Consider the following 16,125-nt stretch of genomic DNA (forward strand, 5'->3'; position numbering starts at 1 on the left):
GATGCTATATATATATATATATATATATATATATATATATATATATGTATATATATATATATATATATATATATATATATATATATATCCCTAAACATTTGTTACTTTTATACATGTGTCCATGGTCACTTGTTGCTACTGACTTCTCTCTGGACACGTTTATCTATCGCATATTTGTCTCTGGACCAATATTTCTACTACATATGTATCCTTAGATACATGACACTGCTATATATATGTAACACTGGATACATATCACTACTGTAAATGTACCTGAGGACACACATATTGCTGCTGTTGTGGTTCGCGTGTCTGTAAATGTACGCTTAACCAATCCTACGTTCATGTGTTCTTTGTTCTGCATTAAAAAAAATGATAACTCTGTGTACCTTTCTTTGTTCATGTGTTTATAGCATTTGTCTGTTATTCACGAATGGAACCAACGCACGTAATCGTGTGTCTACCTCTCTCTCTCTCTCTCGCCTTTACGAATCGTGATACTGAAATCACTTACTGGCCTCATTCGTACCATGGAAAATGATGTTGAAATAGTTAATGATCGAATATGCTGCAGATGACTGAGATGTTCTATAATTCAGAGAGAGGTTAATGCTCTGCGGGTTTTCAGCGATAAAGGATTACTGCACATCCCAGAGTGTTCGATAATACCTTATTTCCTCGCGGTAATTACAGAATGAGGACAGGAAGCGATCACGGCAATTCTGCGTACCGAGAGCGCACGTACGCAATTCCGCGAACTGTTGTAGCCAGTTGGTTCGCAGAGCCCTGGGGAATTTATACATGTGAGGCAGATGAAATGGTGATGATTATCATCATGGCATATTGTCTCCGGGGACGAGCGATGCTCATGGTACGGTGAGTACATTGTTGGTCGGGCAAGACCTGCTTTTCATGGTTTGAATATCTCGCTCTTATGTTCAGTGAATTTCAAAGGTAGTTCATGTCAATGGTTCTCTCTCTCTCTCTCTCTCTCTCTCTCTCTCTCTCTCTCTCTCTCTCTCTCTCTCTCTCTCTCTCTCTCTCTCTCTCTCTTTTGGTTGGTAGTAAGTGAAAGCCAGCCAGCCACCGACCACGGAGGTATGTTACCAGTACTTCCCTCCCGCCTGGGTATAGCAAGGGTTAGTGTGTGTGTGTGTGTGTGTGTGTGTGTGTGTGTGTGTGTGTGTGTGTGTGTGTGTGTGTGATATTTGCAGCGAGAGTCACGGTCACATAAACAGAGACACAAACACGCCATAATAAGACGCTAACATTCAAACACCCCATAGTGCACACATACACACACACACACACACACACGTAAAAATGACAGAAACATATACACAGAGAGAAAAAGAAAAACAAAGAAAAAGATAAAGAAAGTGAGAAAGAGAAAGAAAATCTTTACAACAATAAACGTCTCTTGGCCACCCTTTTTTTTATATGTACTATTCACTGAACCTACAAAGCCAAAAATTACATAATATGATATGGAGAATTTTCTATGCATTATCTAGTTAGAACAATAGAATTACTCTAAAAATATTTATAATTCAAATGATAAAACGAAAAAAAAAAACACATTTAGTCTATTTTTCGCCCTTCAGTTTATTATGCACTCTGGATTTGATTACACTTCACTGTTATTTGAGAGGGAAATGTCAGGGGTGAGTCTGAGAGTGGTATGTGGCGTGGTTAGCACGAAACATCTAACAGTGGTAGAGGTATGACAAGGGCAGCATGCAACATCTGTTGGCATCGGAGATATAGCAAAAGTAGCGTGCATCATTGATTGGTGTCAAGAGGTGAAAGAAGGCCAGCATGAAACATATATTGGTGTCAAGGGTATGACATTCGCTTGGTGGTAGAGATTTAACAGTGTACAACATATGTCGGTGGTAATGATAGAACAAGGCTTGCATGCAACATATGCTATTCTCAGAGGTATGGAGAATTCAACATGCAGCATATGTTGGTGTCAGAAACATATAACCAAGAACAGCATACGTTTGTGGGTGAGAGAGATGTGACAGGTTCATCATAACGAAAAATTGCTGGTGGCTGAAATATGAAAATTACAGCGTGCAACTTATGTTGAAAGCTGGCAGCTATGTTGCTCATCATATGACTGACTGAGACTGCTGCAACACGCACAGTGTGGTTATGCAGTGCGAGATGAAACTGTTTAAAAGTGAAACAGTTACATAGATCAAATCTAACTGGTTAGGAGTGTAATCATGGCAAATGGTAGTTTAACTATGAACTATAATAATTTCGATCGATTACTACTACTGCTACTACTCTACGACTACTTCTACCGCTACTACTACTACTACTACTACTACTACTACTACTGCTACTACTACAGTTACTACTACTACTATTACTACTGCCGCTACCTCTGACCCTTCAGGAACAGTTTAGAGAACAGGTTCTCATGCTAAATGTTGCACCATCTTTCTCAGAGAGGTCAAGGATGCTTCTCTGACCCCTCTACTTGATCAGAGAAGAGCTTGAGCCCTTCAGCAAAGCTTAACTCAAAGCTAACCACAGCTTATTCGAGAGCTTTACGAAAGCGCTACAGAACTCGAGAGAGACTAGTACTTCTTAAAAGATGGGTCACAAGCTCTCCTCACCCTGAGCTAACATTATATGATTTGCTCTATAGGATGATCCTGAATGAACGTGTGTGCAAATCGGAAATAGAATTGTCCAGAGTAAATGATATATTTTTTTTCCCTTTAACCCTGTGAATTGAAATTAGTCACCCCAATGACTCTCTTTACATCTGTAGAAATATTTGAGGGATGGGTAAGTTGTGAGCAAAGACTTAGATGCAGGGGTTCGTCGGGCAAAATCCGGCTGAGAATCACTGTTCCTAGACGAACGCCTTAAGCTTTTCTGTCGCAAATGAAGGTTAAAGTTTGCTGTTGCCATTTTACAGTATCAGTGCTGCCTCCTGGATCAGTCATCAGTTTCATTTATCTTTGGCATTTCCCTACGGCAATAGAATTTACCGGTGATATATATATATATATATATATATATATATATATATATATATATATATATATATATATATATATATATATATATATATATATATATATATATATATGTTGAAGAATGTTATATGATAACGTGCTTTAACTGGAAGCACGATCATAGCGTAAAGAAATGGGTATTTACAGTCCCTAAGGTTAATATTTACATGACCATATTATGGCAACATACAGACCTTAAATGGACGCCTGACTGGCTGCAATTTATAGATGCAATATTTTCCTTCTCACTCATTTTGTACTAGTTTAATATTCTTTTTCTTCCATTATTTCCCTATGAAATGTACTGTATATTTAACATTATAAAACATTGAACACATAAAAATACAAGAAAGTGATCGCTACTTCCGTATTTAAGGAAAATATATTAAAAAGACAAGTTTAAGTAATGTTTGTTATGACGGTCTCATGAATGAGCTTAAATGGCAAAGTTTGCCAACCATTTTTAAATGACAGGTTTTAATAATAGTGTTGAGTGGCAAATTTAAGAAGATATGAGTTCAAATAAGAATTAGAATGACTATTTAAGAATTAAGGAATCTCAATGGAATATTAGATGGGGTTTAGTAAATTAGCAGTATCATATGGGAAGATATTGCGTTATCGTGTTGTTTAGAGAAATATTTATGTAAACATGTGATGACAACACTCGCACTTTAAATGGGCGCTTTACTACGCTACGTGACGAGCTTAAATGACATAACTGCAAGATATTTCTTTTCTATGATTTTATAACAATTTAATAAAGCTTTCGTCGTTTACTTTTACTTGCCAGAAGTATTGCATTTTAGAGATTAATGATATTAAAAGGTTAGAAAATATATTATGATTACCTTTTTCGTATTTTGAAGGCAAATTCATACTTATAGTAAAGTTAAATGACGATTTAATGTAAAGGGAAGCATTAGATCACCATGTAGTAAACACGATGGTTTTTAATAAAAGATGTTGAATGGCAAATTTAAGGTGATTGAATGGACGCGATGAAGTGTAATTTTGAATGACAGTCATTCTAATGGCACTCTTAGATGTAAAAGATGTAAAAGGAGTGTTGGGGAGGACTGATGGAGGAGGGTATTGTTGTTGGAGTTGTTGGATGGGGTTGTAGGAGTTGTTGGAGAATGTGTTAGAGGTGTTAAAGAGGAATATTGTCAGCGTAGTGGTGTTGGTGTGTGGAGGGTGGATGGTTGATGGGGTGTTGGTACTGGAGGAGCGGTGTTGGAGAGATTTTGAGGTTCGATGGACAGTGTAATGAAGATGAAGATGTGGTGGAGATAATGGTGGAGTGACGTCGATGATGTGGTGAAGATGTGAGTAAGTGGAGATGAATGAAGTGATGGTGGCTCTCTTGATAATAATAATAATAATAATAATAATAATAATAATAATAATGATAATAACAATAATAATAATGATAATAATGATGATAATATCAAAATAATAATAACAACAATAACAATAATAATAACAATAGAAATAATGATAAATGAAAATGATGATAATAATGATAATAATAATAGTAATAATGATAATAATAATAATGATAATGATAATGATAATGATAATTAATGATAACAATAACAATAATGATAATAATAATAATGATAATAGATAATGATAATAGTAATGATAATAATGATAATAAAAATAATAATGATAATAATAATAATAATGATAATAGTAATAATAACAATAATAATGATAATAGATACACTAAGGTGTCTAGGAACAACTCCTTACCCCGGGTCATGTGAGTGTGCCTAATGTTAATTCATAATTTCCAAAATACCAATTTTGCTCTATGAGTGTATCGAAAAGCAACGTACCCAAACGAAAACAAAAAACGGAAAAGACATGCTGAGGGTTTACTGCGTAGTTAACCAAATGAGCTAATCGCTATCTAGGCACTCGCATGGCGTACTTATGGGGTTGTTGGATGTACAACCAGCCTCTGCCCCGGGGGGAACGTACAGTCTTTACAATGTCTATTAGTTCTATGACTCATTTCAGGACAGGTTGATGGCATCGTAAAACAGGACTCGATATTGCAGGGTCGTCAGCAACCAGTTCAGAGAGCGGATGAGGGAATGTGACGGTGTTTGATACAGTGTGGCCTAGTATGACGATATTATGCCTCTCATCTTCCCCTCATAGGCCTCCTTTTGATCATAATCCTGACCCTAAACTTAAGCTTCAAACTCTGTGAGCGCAGGGCTGTGTGAACTTATGAGGGAGAGGTGTGAGGTGGACTCATGACTTCGCATGCTATGGGTCAGGAACTGATTGTCTGACACCCGTGATCTCATGACCCATGTAGAGTGTATATATATATATATATATATATATAATATATATATATATATATATATATATATATATATATATATATATATATATATATATATATATATATATATATATATATAAAGGACTATCATAGCTCCCTACAAGTTCTTCTTTCCCTTTGTAATTTCCAGCACAAGAGGCTTTTTCTAACCTTTCCCCAATATTCCATTATTAGCCCCCAAACCCATTAGCCGTGAGATCAAAGGCCAATATATTACCTACCCATTAAAAAAAAGGGAAAGATCCAAGAAGATGGGGTAAGAAAGAGAGAAAAAAAAAGAGCCTCACAACTTACGACATAAAGTATCTGCTTCTCTGTCAACTTGGACATCAAAGACTACAGAAGGGATTAGCCAACCAATATCTTATCCTATAGAGGTCGTTATATTCATTACATAATAGTGACATTCTCAGAGACTAATGACATCAAAATGATTAGTTTAAGATTGGTGGCAAATTGTTTGGGGATAAGTTATTGAAATCATGTCCTTTTCAGGGACAATTATGTGCTTGTTTTAACAACAAGAAGTCCCCCCAAAATTGATCAAGACAACGAATGGCTTTATATGTGGTGGATGAGTGTGGTGGATGAGTGTGGTGGATGAACGAGGTGAATGATCTTGGCGGATGAGCCAAGGGTACCCACTGCCTCAGTATGGACGGGATGTGTAGCGAAGACGAGGCTGCTTGCCAAGGTCTGTGTCGCACTGAGACGCAGCGTTGAAAGCAGCGTCCGAGCGTATAACAGTGTGACACAGATGTGCAGCAGAACGTTGACGGCGTGGTCTGCAAGACAGCTGTTCCCCCACATCCAGTGACTCAGCCTGTGCGGGACACAGAAAATATGTGGTACAGAATATGTAGACAGCCTGTGCGGGACACAGAAAATATGTGGTACAGAATATGTAGACTCAGCCTGTGCGGGACACATACAACTTGTGGTACAGAATATGTTAAGGGAATATCCTAAAGGGTATGGGCATAAGGGATATGTGACACAAAGACACAAGGATATGGACATAGATTTGTGATATAGAATTTCATGGCAATGCTACAGTTTCTGGGGTATAGCAGGTACGTATAGATGGTCAAAGGTATGTATGATATATGTATATCATCGTAATGGATACAAATTCTCTGAGGATCCAACGTATAAATACATAAATGGTGCATATGGTAAATTGGGAATTATAAATGCTACCTGTAGCGTATAAGAAACTAATCAATTCAAAACATGACGTACAACCATAGATTCTAAACACAATAAAAAAGTCTTCAAATCTAAGAAAAAAGAAATTAGATTATAACCAGAACAGATTTTTGAAATTTGTTGAACACATTAAATCTACTGGTGAAAGAGTAACTAAAAACCATTTTAGTTTCTGTTTATCACCGCGAACTAAAGGAAATATTGGTGGTATTGCAGAAGCACAGAGAAATATCGCTGGGGTTTAATACTGCTCAGTTCTGTGTTGTGCAAGGAAGGCAAGGAAAAAGTTCAGCCTACAAACAAGAGTCTTTTCCTTCTCTCAAAATAGTTGTCTCATGTTACGGTATATCTAGTCTGGAATAAATTCCTTTATCTCTCGTGGCAGAATCTCTGTTTTTCTGTCTGTCTCTCTATCTGTCTGTTTGTCTGTCTGTCTGTCTGTTTGTCTGTCTATCGATCTGTCTGTCTGTCTGTCTGTCTATTTATCTGTTTGTCTGTCTGTCTGTCTGTCTGTCTCCCTGTCTGTCTGTCTCTCTGTCTGTCTCTGTCTCTCTGTCTCTGTCTCTGTCTCTGTCTGTCTGTCTCTCTCTCTCTCTCTCTCTCTCTCTCTCTCTCTCTCTCTCTCTCTCTCTCTCTCTCTCTCTCTCTCTCTCTCTCTCTCTCTCTCTCTCTCTCCAGGACAGTAGTGTCCATGAAATAGGACACACTTTTTATGCAATTCGTCTCAAACTTTATAAAACCAAGGTTTCATTCCTCGTTTTTATGCTAATAATCCATGAATTCTTTCTCCACTGTTAGGCCTATAAGTTGGTGCAAGAGATGTGAAGCAGCTGGTGCAAGAGATGTGAAGCAGCTGGTGCAAGAGATGTGAGGCAGGTGGTGCAAGAGATGTGAAGCAGCTGGCGCAAGCGATGTGAAGCAGCCGGTGCAAGAGATGTGAAGCAGCTGGTGGAAGAGATGTGAAGCAGCTGGTGCAAGAGATGTGAAGCTGCTGGCGCAAGAGATGGGAGGCAGATGGTGCTAGAGATGTGAAGCAGAATGTGCAAGCGATGTGAAACCGCTGGCGCAAGAGATGTGAAGCAGCCGGTGCAAGAGATGTGAAGCAGAATGTGCAAGCGATGTGAAGCAGCTGGTGCTAGAGAAAAGTTAGCAGAAAATATCTGCTGATCTGAAAAAAATAGAGAGTTTCCCCGACTGATGGTTTAACACGACGTTCAACAGACAGTTTTGGTCACAGTGAACCGAAAGGAACAAAGATGGTTCCCTGTTACCAGCTTCCATTAGCACGATGGAAATTCAAGTTTTGCCGGTTTTAACCCAGGAATAATTTGACATGTAAGTTATTAAACAGATTAGTTGTCTGTGTGTGTGTGTGCGGTCATAACTCAATCATGAAGATTAGCTGACGTGCAAAAGGCTTTCCCGTAAGCGAGAGATGGTTCACAGTGTTATGTGTTTATGTTATGGTATGGGCCCTCCGTGGTGTATTGGTTAACCTCATTACCGTTGACATTACTTAGTATTACGCGTGTGCACGGGGTCTACCCGGAGTCCGGGACGCGTGGGTGCGAATCCAAGGCAAGGCGAGTCTGCAGTTCACCCCACTGTTCATCTCTCCCTTTGGGTTGGGAGATAAACTGGGTAATTTACTATCTGTTTACCCATCTATCTGTCTATATCTATCTATCTACCTATCTATCAGATAGATAGATACACACACAATACACTCAATCAATCTCCAGAGACACAGCGCAATAAAGAAAACAGCAGTTGAGAACAAGGAAGCGAGACTTCAAATTCTATTTGCTGGTCATAAGCCTGAAATTTGGGGAACAAGCTATAGGGTCAGGCCTATAAAATGGCCCCTGCAGGACCGTATAACGGAGTACTTCCTCCGCTACTCTCAACACATCTCACCTGAAAAAAAGACTTAAGCATTGTAGGCCTATGGAATTGGTGTCAGTCCAGGGTATACGACGCATCCCAGGGACGTAACGCCATGCTCAAGGATCGTGCCATCTTACTCAAGGATTGTACGGTCGTGCTAAAGGAAAGGATCGAAACCGTTGTGCTCAAGGGTCACCATGGCGTTTTCGAGGACCCTCCCATCACACTCGAGCGATGTGTTTGAGGGTCGTACCGTCGTGCTCAAGGATCGTACCGTCGTGTACCGTAATCATACGAACGTGTTATAACGATCAAGGATCGCACCGTCGTGCTCAAAGGCCGTGGACAGAGCCTACGGTACTGGAGAGGTGTTGGGAGGCTTTGATGACGGTATTGGACGGAGCCAAACAGTGCTGGAAAGGTGTGAGGGGAGGCTTCGGTGATGGCAGTGGACGAAGCCATACAGTCCTGGAGAGGTGTGAGGAGGCTTCGATGACGGTACTAGACGGAGCCTAACAGTGCTGGAGAGGTGAGGGGAGGCTTCAACGATGGTACTGGACTGAGCCTCACAGTCCTGGAAAGGTGTGGGGTGGGCTTCAACGACGGCACTGGACGGAGCCTTACAATGCTGGAAAGGTGTGAGGAGGCTTCAGCGATGGCAGTGGACGAAGCCATACACTCCTGGAGAGGTATAGGGTAAAGGCTTTGCTGACGGCCTTTACCACAACCTAGCCAGCCTGGAACAGTCTTAAAGCCGACCTCGCAGCACCTTGCGACTCTCTTCTGGGAATCAATGGGTCAGGTCTGGCCTACAGATTCGGAGAACTCCTCAATAGGAGACCGAATGACCATTAGAGGAGAGCGACTGGGGCAAAAGAGTCTTGAGGCTCTCAAGAGCTGGGTCGACGGGTGTGGATCATTTTTGTGTGGCCTCTTTTTTTTTCCACCCCAGAGAAAATAAGAGAGGAAAAGATTACCATATTTATAACTTCAAGATCATCTTTCTTTTTCCGTTTGATAAAGACTGTATAACTCTAGTAATCCTTATGAAGGACTAAGGCTAAGAGACATGAAAGATGTGTGAAAGAAAATGTGTCTTTCAGTCAAAAAACGTACCAGGAATAGATATTGGGGACTCTCCATTTGATTTGATAGCTATCAGAATTGAAAGAGGACATCGCTGTAGGAAACCCACGTTCATCTATAATTTCCACGAGACTATTCTTTTTATGAAACAGTCCTGGTGTTACCCATCGCCCATCCTAAAGGCTCATGAAGGCGAAGGCTGCGCTACTTTCAGTAACGGAGAAATGTAGGCTTCAATAGAGTGATCAGTGGTTTGACGTGATTGAACTTTCAGTGATACAGTCTCGCCTTACACACACACACACACACACACACACACACACACACACACACACACACACACACACAAACACACACACATACACACACAAATATTTAAACATATATATATATATATATATATATATATATATATATATATATATACATATATATATATATATATATATATATATATATATATATATATATATATATATATATATATATATATATATATATATATATATATATATATATATAAAATCAGTGCGCTCGACCCTGGGCGGCCCATGAATGCGTCATGGTTAGGAACGCTAAACACAATACCACGGTACCCTGATGAATCAAAATCCCGTCGTGCCATTGGCTTAGATATTTAAACCAGCGTCCCAGGAAGAATCCAAACCCCGTCATGCCATTGGTATTCAAAGATGTGTGCAAGGACTTTAAAGCCCCTTCACGCCATAGGCATTCAAACGAGTGCCCTATGAATTTAAAACCCGTCTCGCTATATAGGTGGTATTTAGACCAGCGCCTTTGTTATCTATAACCCAACCTGCTGAGGCATTTGAATCATTTACCGAGGAATTCAAAACTCGGGGAACTTGACTCTTGGCTTTCAGGCCTATCTTAAGGCAGAAGTGATAAGCAAAAAGCCTGGGAAGGAAACAGAACTATGATGATTTATATAGAAGAGAAAATTGAAAATATATACGATTTTTGTTGCCATGAGCATATTGTTTCTACTTTGAATAGAAGTAGCTGTAGTTGAAGTACTATTAATACAATCATTACTCCTGGTACTGCTACGTCTGCTACCATCACTACTTCTACTGTTATTACGTTTTCAAAAAGCAACAGCAGTAGTAGTAGTAGTAGTAGTAGCAGTAGTAGTAGTAGTAGTAGTGACGACATCAGTACTACTACTACTACTAGTACTAATAGTGATAATAACAATAACAACAATTGTTATATAGTAACAATAAAAATGATAACAAAACAATGAAATTAACACGAGTGATTTTACCAGTATACTGATTAGCTGCAGCTAAGGGCTGAAAAAAGACACAGATAAAAAGGCGCTTTGTTAGCAAGTGTTTTACGTTAGTATAGAGCAAGGCTGATGAGAATTTAACACAGGAGGAAGATCGGCGTGTTGGTGTTCAAGTCTTTTCCCTCAGCAAGATCGCCCAGTGATCCCTTCTCTTCATGGCATTTCCAGGGAGAGAGAATTTCGCTCCTCGTTTTAGCGGGACGACTTGCATCACCTTCCAGTGATGGTGGGAGAGTAGTTTGTTCGTCTCGCTTTACTTCCTCTCTCTCTCTCTCTCTCTCTCTCTCTCTCTCTCTCTCTATTTCTCCTGTTCGAAATCGCCCGACGGGAATTGTATGAGCGTGCGTGTATGTGTGCGTGTGTGTGTGTGTGTGTATGTGTGTGTGATTGCTACCGTGTGTTGGAGGCAAGAGAGAGAGAGAGAGAGAGAGAGAGATCTTTACGCTCACGTTGCCCCCCGTCTCTTAATCTTTAACATGCACTGGATACGGAATAGATAATTTACCTCTGGTCGCCCAGGATTCGAAACCCGGTCCTACCTCTCAGTAGGACATTGCCTTCACCACTGGACCACGAAGAGACGAAAGCTTACCATCTCAGACGAGCTGATGGTCTATCAGACTCGCCCGTCACATCACATAACATGAAGGGCTATGGGAATCTCCCAGCCCGTGTGGTCACATCGAATCAATCCTGCACTGCTTATGAGAGAGGAAATTCGACTCCTATAGGAACGTGAAGTCGAGAAATGGGGGTCCCATGAGGGATGAGGATCTTCCCTCCCACACACACAAGAGGGAACTGGTCAAACACAGTTGCCAAGTTTCGTATATTCTCTTTGTCTTTATTGGTTTATGAAGACATCAGCTTTGGCGGTAAGCTAACCATCTGGGCGGCTCAAGTGTACCACTTTCGGTGCGCGCACCGTCTAGACGACTCTCGTGTACCGTTGGTGATACGTGTACCATCTGGATGGCTTTCGTGCACCATTGGTGGTACACGGACCATGTGGACCACTCTGGTGTACCATGCACCACTGTTGGTACACGTACCGCTCTGGTGTACCATCAGCAGTACGTGTACCCTAAGCTGGACCAGCCAACCAACCACTGCAAGTAATTGTATAAAAAGGATGCATTTCCAGGACGTTTCAGAGGGATGGAGAAAATCCCCCCCCCCCCCAGACACTGCAACAAGTGTTTCAGGAATATGAAGACATCACAAACATCGCACCACTTCCCGAAATTTATCCTTCTTTAGAGCGCAATAGTTGGAAGCGAGAGGGCAGAGTTATTTGTAAAGTAAATGAGATTCAGTTGCATTCGAGGGAGCTCCGCCAAGATCTTGCCTACATTATCAAAGTTATAAGGCGGGACGCGTCCCAGGAGGCGAGACGTCTCTGCCTTATTCTCCCAAGTTGAGTTTCCTCAAACAGTATAACTTTGGATCCTGTTTTATCTAGTTATTCCGCTGCAACTTCTGAAAAACGGGAGTGAATTTCCGCGACCAAAATTTCCTCCTGAGGAAATTGTGTGTATATATATATATATATATATATATATATATATATATATATATATATATATATATATATATATATATATATATATATATATATATATATATATATATATATATATATATATATATATATATATTTATTAGGAGGTGTTGTCAACAGTCAATCTCCAGGTAAAATATTCATCAAGTGTTGTAAGGGTCGTCAGAGGTGTTGGCAGAAGGATATGACAGTGGATAATTGTCAGGTAGAGTTGGCAGTGATGGAGGGGTCGGTATAAGTGTTGGCAGGTGTGTGACAACATCTATGATTAAAGGATCATAAAGATGTCCTTGGTTATGTATGTAAGTGACGTGTGGACCCCGTGTACTATATGGGGGGATGTGTGGATACATAGAATACAGGGGACTTGTGCACCCCGTGCACTTCCAAGTCGCTATGACTCCGTGTACTTTTGGAGGGAAGTATGGACCCCGTGTACTCTGAAGACGTGTGGAACCCGTGTCCTCTGGTGATACCTGTCGAACCAATGCTCGAGAAAGACGAGATGCTCACGTGAACTACGAGTACACAGAGACGTGTGCCTTATGCGAGCTACCGTGACGTGTAGCTTCGGTGAAACATAGGACGTGGTCTTAGGTTGATATGAAATATAAGAACGTGTGGTATGTTGCCTTACGTGTGGTATGTTGTCTACTATGTGGCATGTTGCTTGATATGCTGCATGTTAATGGCAAGAATTACTGAGGCGTGTTGTGTGTGGCTCGTTAATTGCAGGGACGTGTAATGTGTGGCTCGTTAGACATAGGGACGTGTATTGTTTGGCTTGTTAGCTATCAAGACGTGTCGTATGTGGCTCGTTAGCTATAGGGACGTGTAGTGTGTGGCTCGTTAGCAATAGGGAGTGTAGTGTGTGGCTCGTTAGCCACTGGGATGTGAAATTGGTCAGCTCGTTAGCAACTAGGACGTGTCGTGTGTGGCTCGTTAGCTACCCCTGACGTTTATCATGTTCATAAGGCAATTAATCGTTCGGAACCCCGGAAATATTTCGTTACGAACGTGACCATTAATGCTAAATTTAGCAGTAAATTGGTCAAACGAGGCGAGCCACTCACGCACTGTCTTGAGTCTGGCTGACTGGGAGTGATTTATGGCTCCAGAGGCAGCTGTCCTGACGCAAGCAGTTCAGTCACGATGCCTCAGGATGTCACACACACACACGACAGACGTGTTTCCTCTCCGTCGCCGAGTGATGCTAAATAGATTGTTTCTCAGAATAGAAAATTTGCCTGTTATCCTATCCTTCTTTACTCTGCTAAGTAGATGCTAAGCCTAAAGGAATGAATATATATATATATATATATATATATATATATATATATATATATATATATATATATATATATATATATATATATATATACATTGAATGCTTGATTTATATGGTAATAAGTAAGAAAGGAGAAAGGCGAAGGCAGGAGGCTATAGCACTCTATAGGCACTGGAAAAAAGGGCTACGTCAGGAGGCAATAGCATTTTATAGACACATATATCAATTCCTGTTGAAGCTGAAGACAAGGAAGAGAAAGGATGTAACGAAAGCCTAAGGAGAGAGAGAGGTGTTACGACCTCATGCAAAAGCAGGATATGAGATAAAGGGAGTCCTTGGACGGGTGACACTGATCACCTACCTGAAAGTGAGGATAGTCAGGGGTCTGTAGGACTTATGGGACGCAGGGTCCTTCATGGCTTTACCCCAGAAGTCGTTCAGGAAGAGTTTCCACAGCGGCCTGGTCCCCTGCACATCAGGGTTCCTGAGAACAGCGCTCAGGTCGTCGTGGACGTACTCTCCTGCCAAACCGTTGGCGTAGATGACAACAGAGGTCGCCGCCAGCACCAGATACATCTGAGTGGACGTCGGAGCGCTCGAGAACTGCTGCCAGGACCACGCATTGGCTCTGGCGACCTGGCTGCCCCTAGCTGTAGCGCTGTGAGGGACGTGCCTACCGCTGGGGAGCAGGGCGCTGTTACCCCGCCTCGTCTTACCGAGTCGCCCCGTCAGGGAAGGCGTCTGGTGGCTCTGGCCAGGGATCGTCTGGCTCTGCTCAACGGTCGCCTGTGTTCCTGGCTCTTTTCGCGCCATTAGTAAACTCCCGGTGGTCCTCGTCTCGCTGCTCCGGTGCCCTTCCTTAGGCTTTCCTTCTGGGGTTGTGTGATGCGACGCGGCATCGCGACTCACCGTCTCCGGCCGGAAACGTATACAAGACCAGAATTTCGTAGTGGGTCCTTGGCCGGCTGACGCTCTCTCTCGTACTAGAATATTGTGTAGAATATCTCGTGAGAGCGGGACTTGATCTTCGGGTTTCATCACTCAATATTTATGGCTACAGGGGACGACCTTCCTGGGTGAAGAAAAATGAGAAGAAGTCTTTGAGGTGTATGTTTGACGTATAATGGAACGAGTATTGCTTTAATGGTAAGATTTTGAATCAATCATCCCTAATCACGAACTGAATATCATAAAGATTAATGATTAAAGTCTGATATACGTTTTCTTGAGCTGTACGATTATAATCAAACTTTTTATAATTATGAACCACCCAATCCCCTCCCACCCTCACCTTCACAAATACTTTCATTAACATGATTTCCTTCATGATGTAGTTGAATGTTCACTGAAAGCTCCACGAACGAACAAAAGTCAGGCAGAGTGTGATGAACAAATTATTTCCTAAGAAGTTCTCACAGTTCACTATAACTTTCACTGTGAAAAGAAAACACACACCAAAAAATTTAAATATTTACCTGTACGAGAGAGCAGTTGGACAAAAGGGCAGATCGAACATGACTTCAAAACGTGCAATCGTCCTTATGGCGGGGAGACATAGAGGCCCGAGTGCCTTGCTTTCACTGCTGGCCAGGTTCCAGTGTTGCCACTCTACCTTTATGTTCAAAGGAACAAAGAAGAAAGAAGTGTTGCCAGTTATTATGTTTTAGCAGATTTCTCCTCCTTTCTTGACGAACGGTATACTTAGACATATATATATATATATATATATATATATATATATATATATATATATATATATATATATATATATATATATATATATATATAATTATGTGACATATACAATCTTGCCAGTGACTTAGCTACTCACAACTTGTCCGCTTAACAGGAAATGGGGTGGAGAGTGAATTGAAGTATCATTTGTAATGCTGTTGGGGGCATGAATAATGGGGCACCAAATCTGGAGAAAGAGAAACGTGTTGTGGTGAGTTCAAAAAGTTGAGAAGAGTTCAAAAAGATGTGAAGAGTTCAAAAAGCTGTGAAGAGTTCAAAAAGTTGTGGGATAGTTCAGAAAGTTGTAGAGATATGCTGGCCGATATGTAGTTTGTGAGGATGTACGTGTGTTATTGTAGCGTACATACAAGTGGAATGAGTTCCGGTGGATGAGGCACCAAGTGGAGGGTTCGGTGGAGGAAGGGATGGAACAGAGGTGGAGGTAGATCCTGTGTTGTGGAAGGGTGGAGAGATGGATAAAGATGAGGAGAAGGTGGAGGAAGGAAGGGGTGGAATAGAAGTAGAGGTGGCTCCTGTGTTGTGGAAGGGCCAGTGTGAAGGGTGGAGCAAGGTGAGGAGAATGTGGAGTCGGTAACTCGGTGCAGCAGGGCTGGGGTGAAAGGTGGGGGTGGGGTCGAG

At 41.1% G+C, this 16,125-nt stretch overlaps 1 protein-coding gene across 1 annotated transcript in view; it reads right to left on the reverse strand.

The window, feature by feature from the left end:
• LOC139760128 (protein O-mannosyl-transferase TMTC1-like) overlaps positions 1–15,360 on the reverse strand; it is a 31,839-nt gene extending 16,479 nt beyond the window's left edge. The window contains exons 1-3 of the mRNA XM_071683012.1: positions 15,228–15,360; positions 14,114–14,824; positions 6,052–6,229 (exon numbers count right to left, since the gene is read on the reverse strand). Coding sequence (XP_071539113.1) covers positions 6,052–6,229; positions 14,114–14,790 — 855 coding nt within the window. The 5' untranslated portion in view covers positions 14,791–14,824; positions 15,228–15,360. The remainder of the gene's footprint in view (positions 1–6,051; positions 6,230–14,113; positions 14,825–15,227) is intronic.
• Positions 15,361–16,125: the final 765 nt, after the last annotated feature.

This window comes from Panulirus ornatus, chromosome 35, assembly GCF_036320965.1.
Source record: "Panulirus ornatus isolate Po-2019 chromosome 35, ASM3632096v1, whole genome shotgun sequence".
Lineage (NCBI taxonomy): Eukaryota > Metazoa > Arthropoda > Malacostraca > Decapoda > Palinuridae > Panulirus > Panulirus ornatus.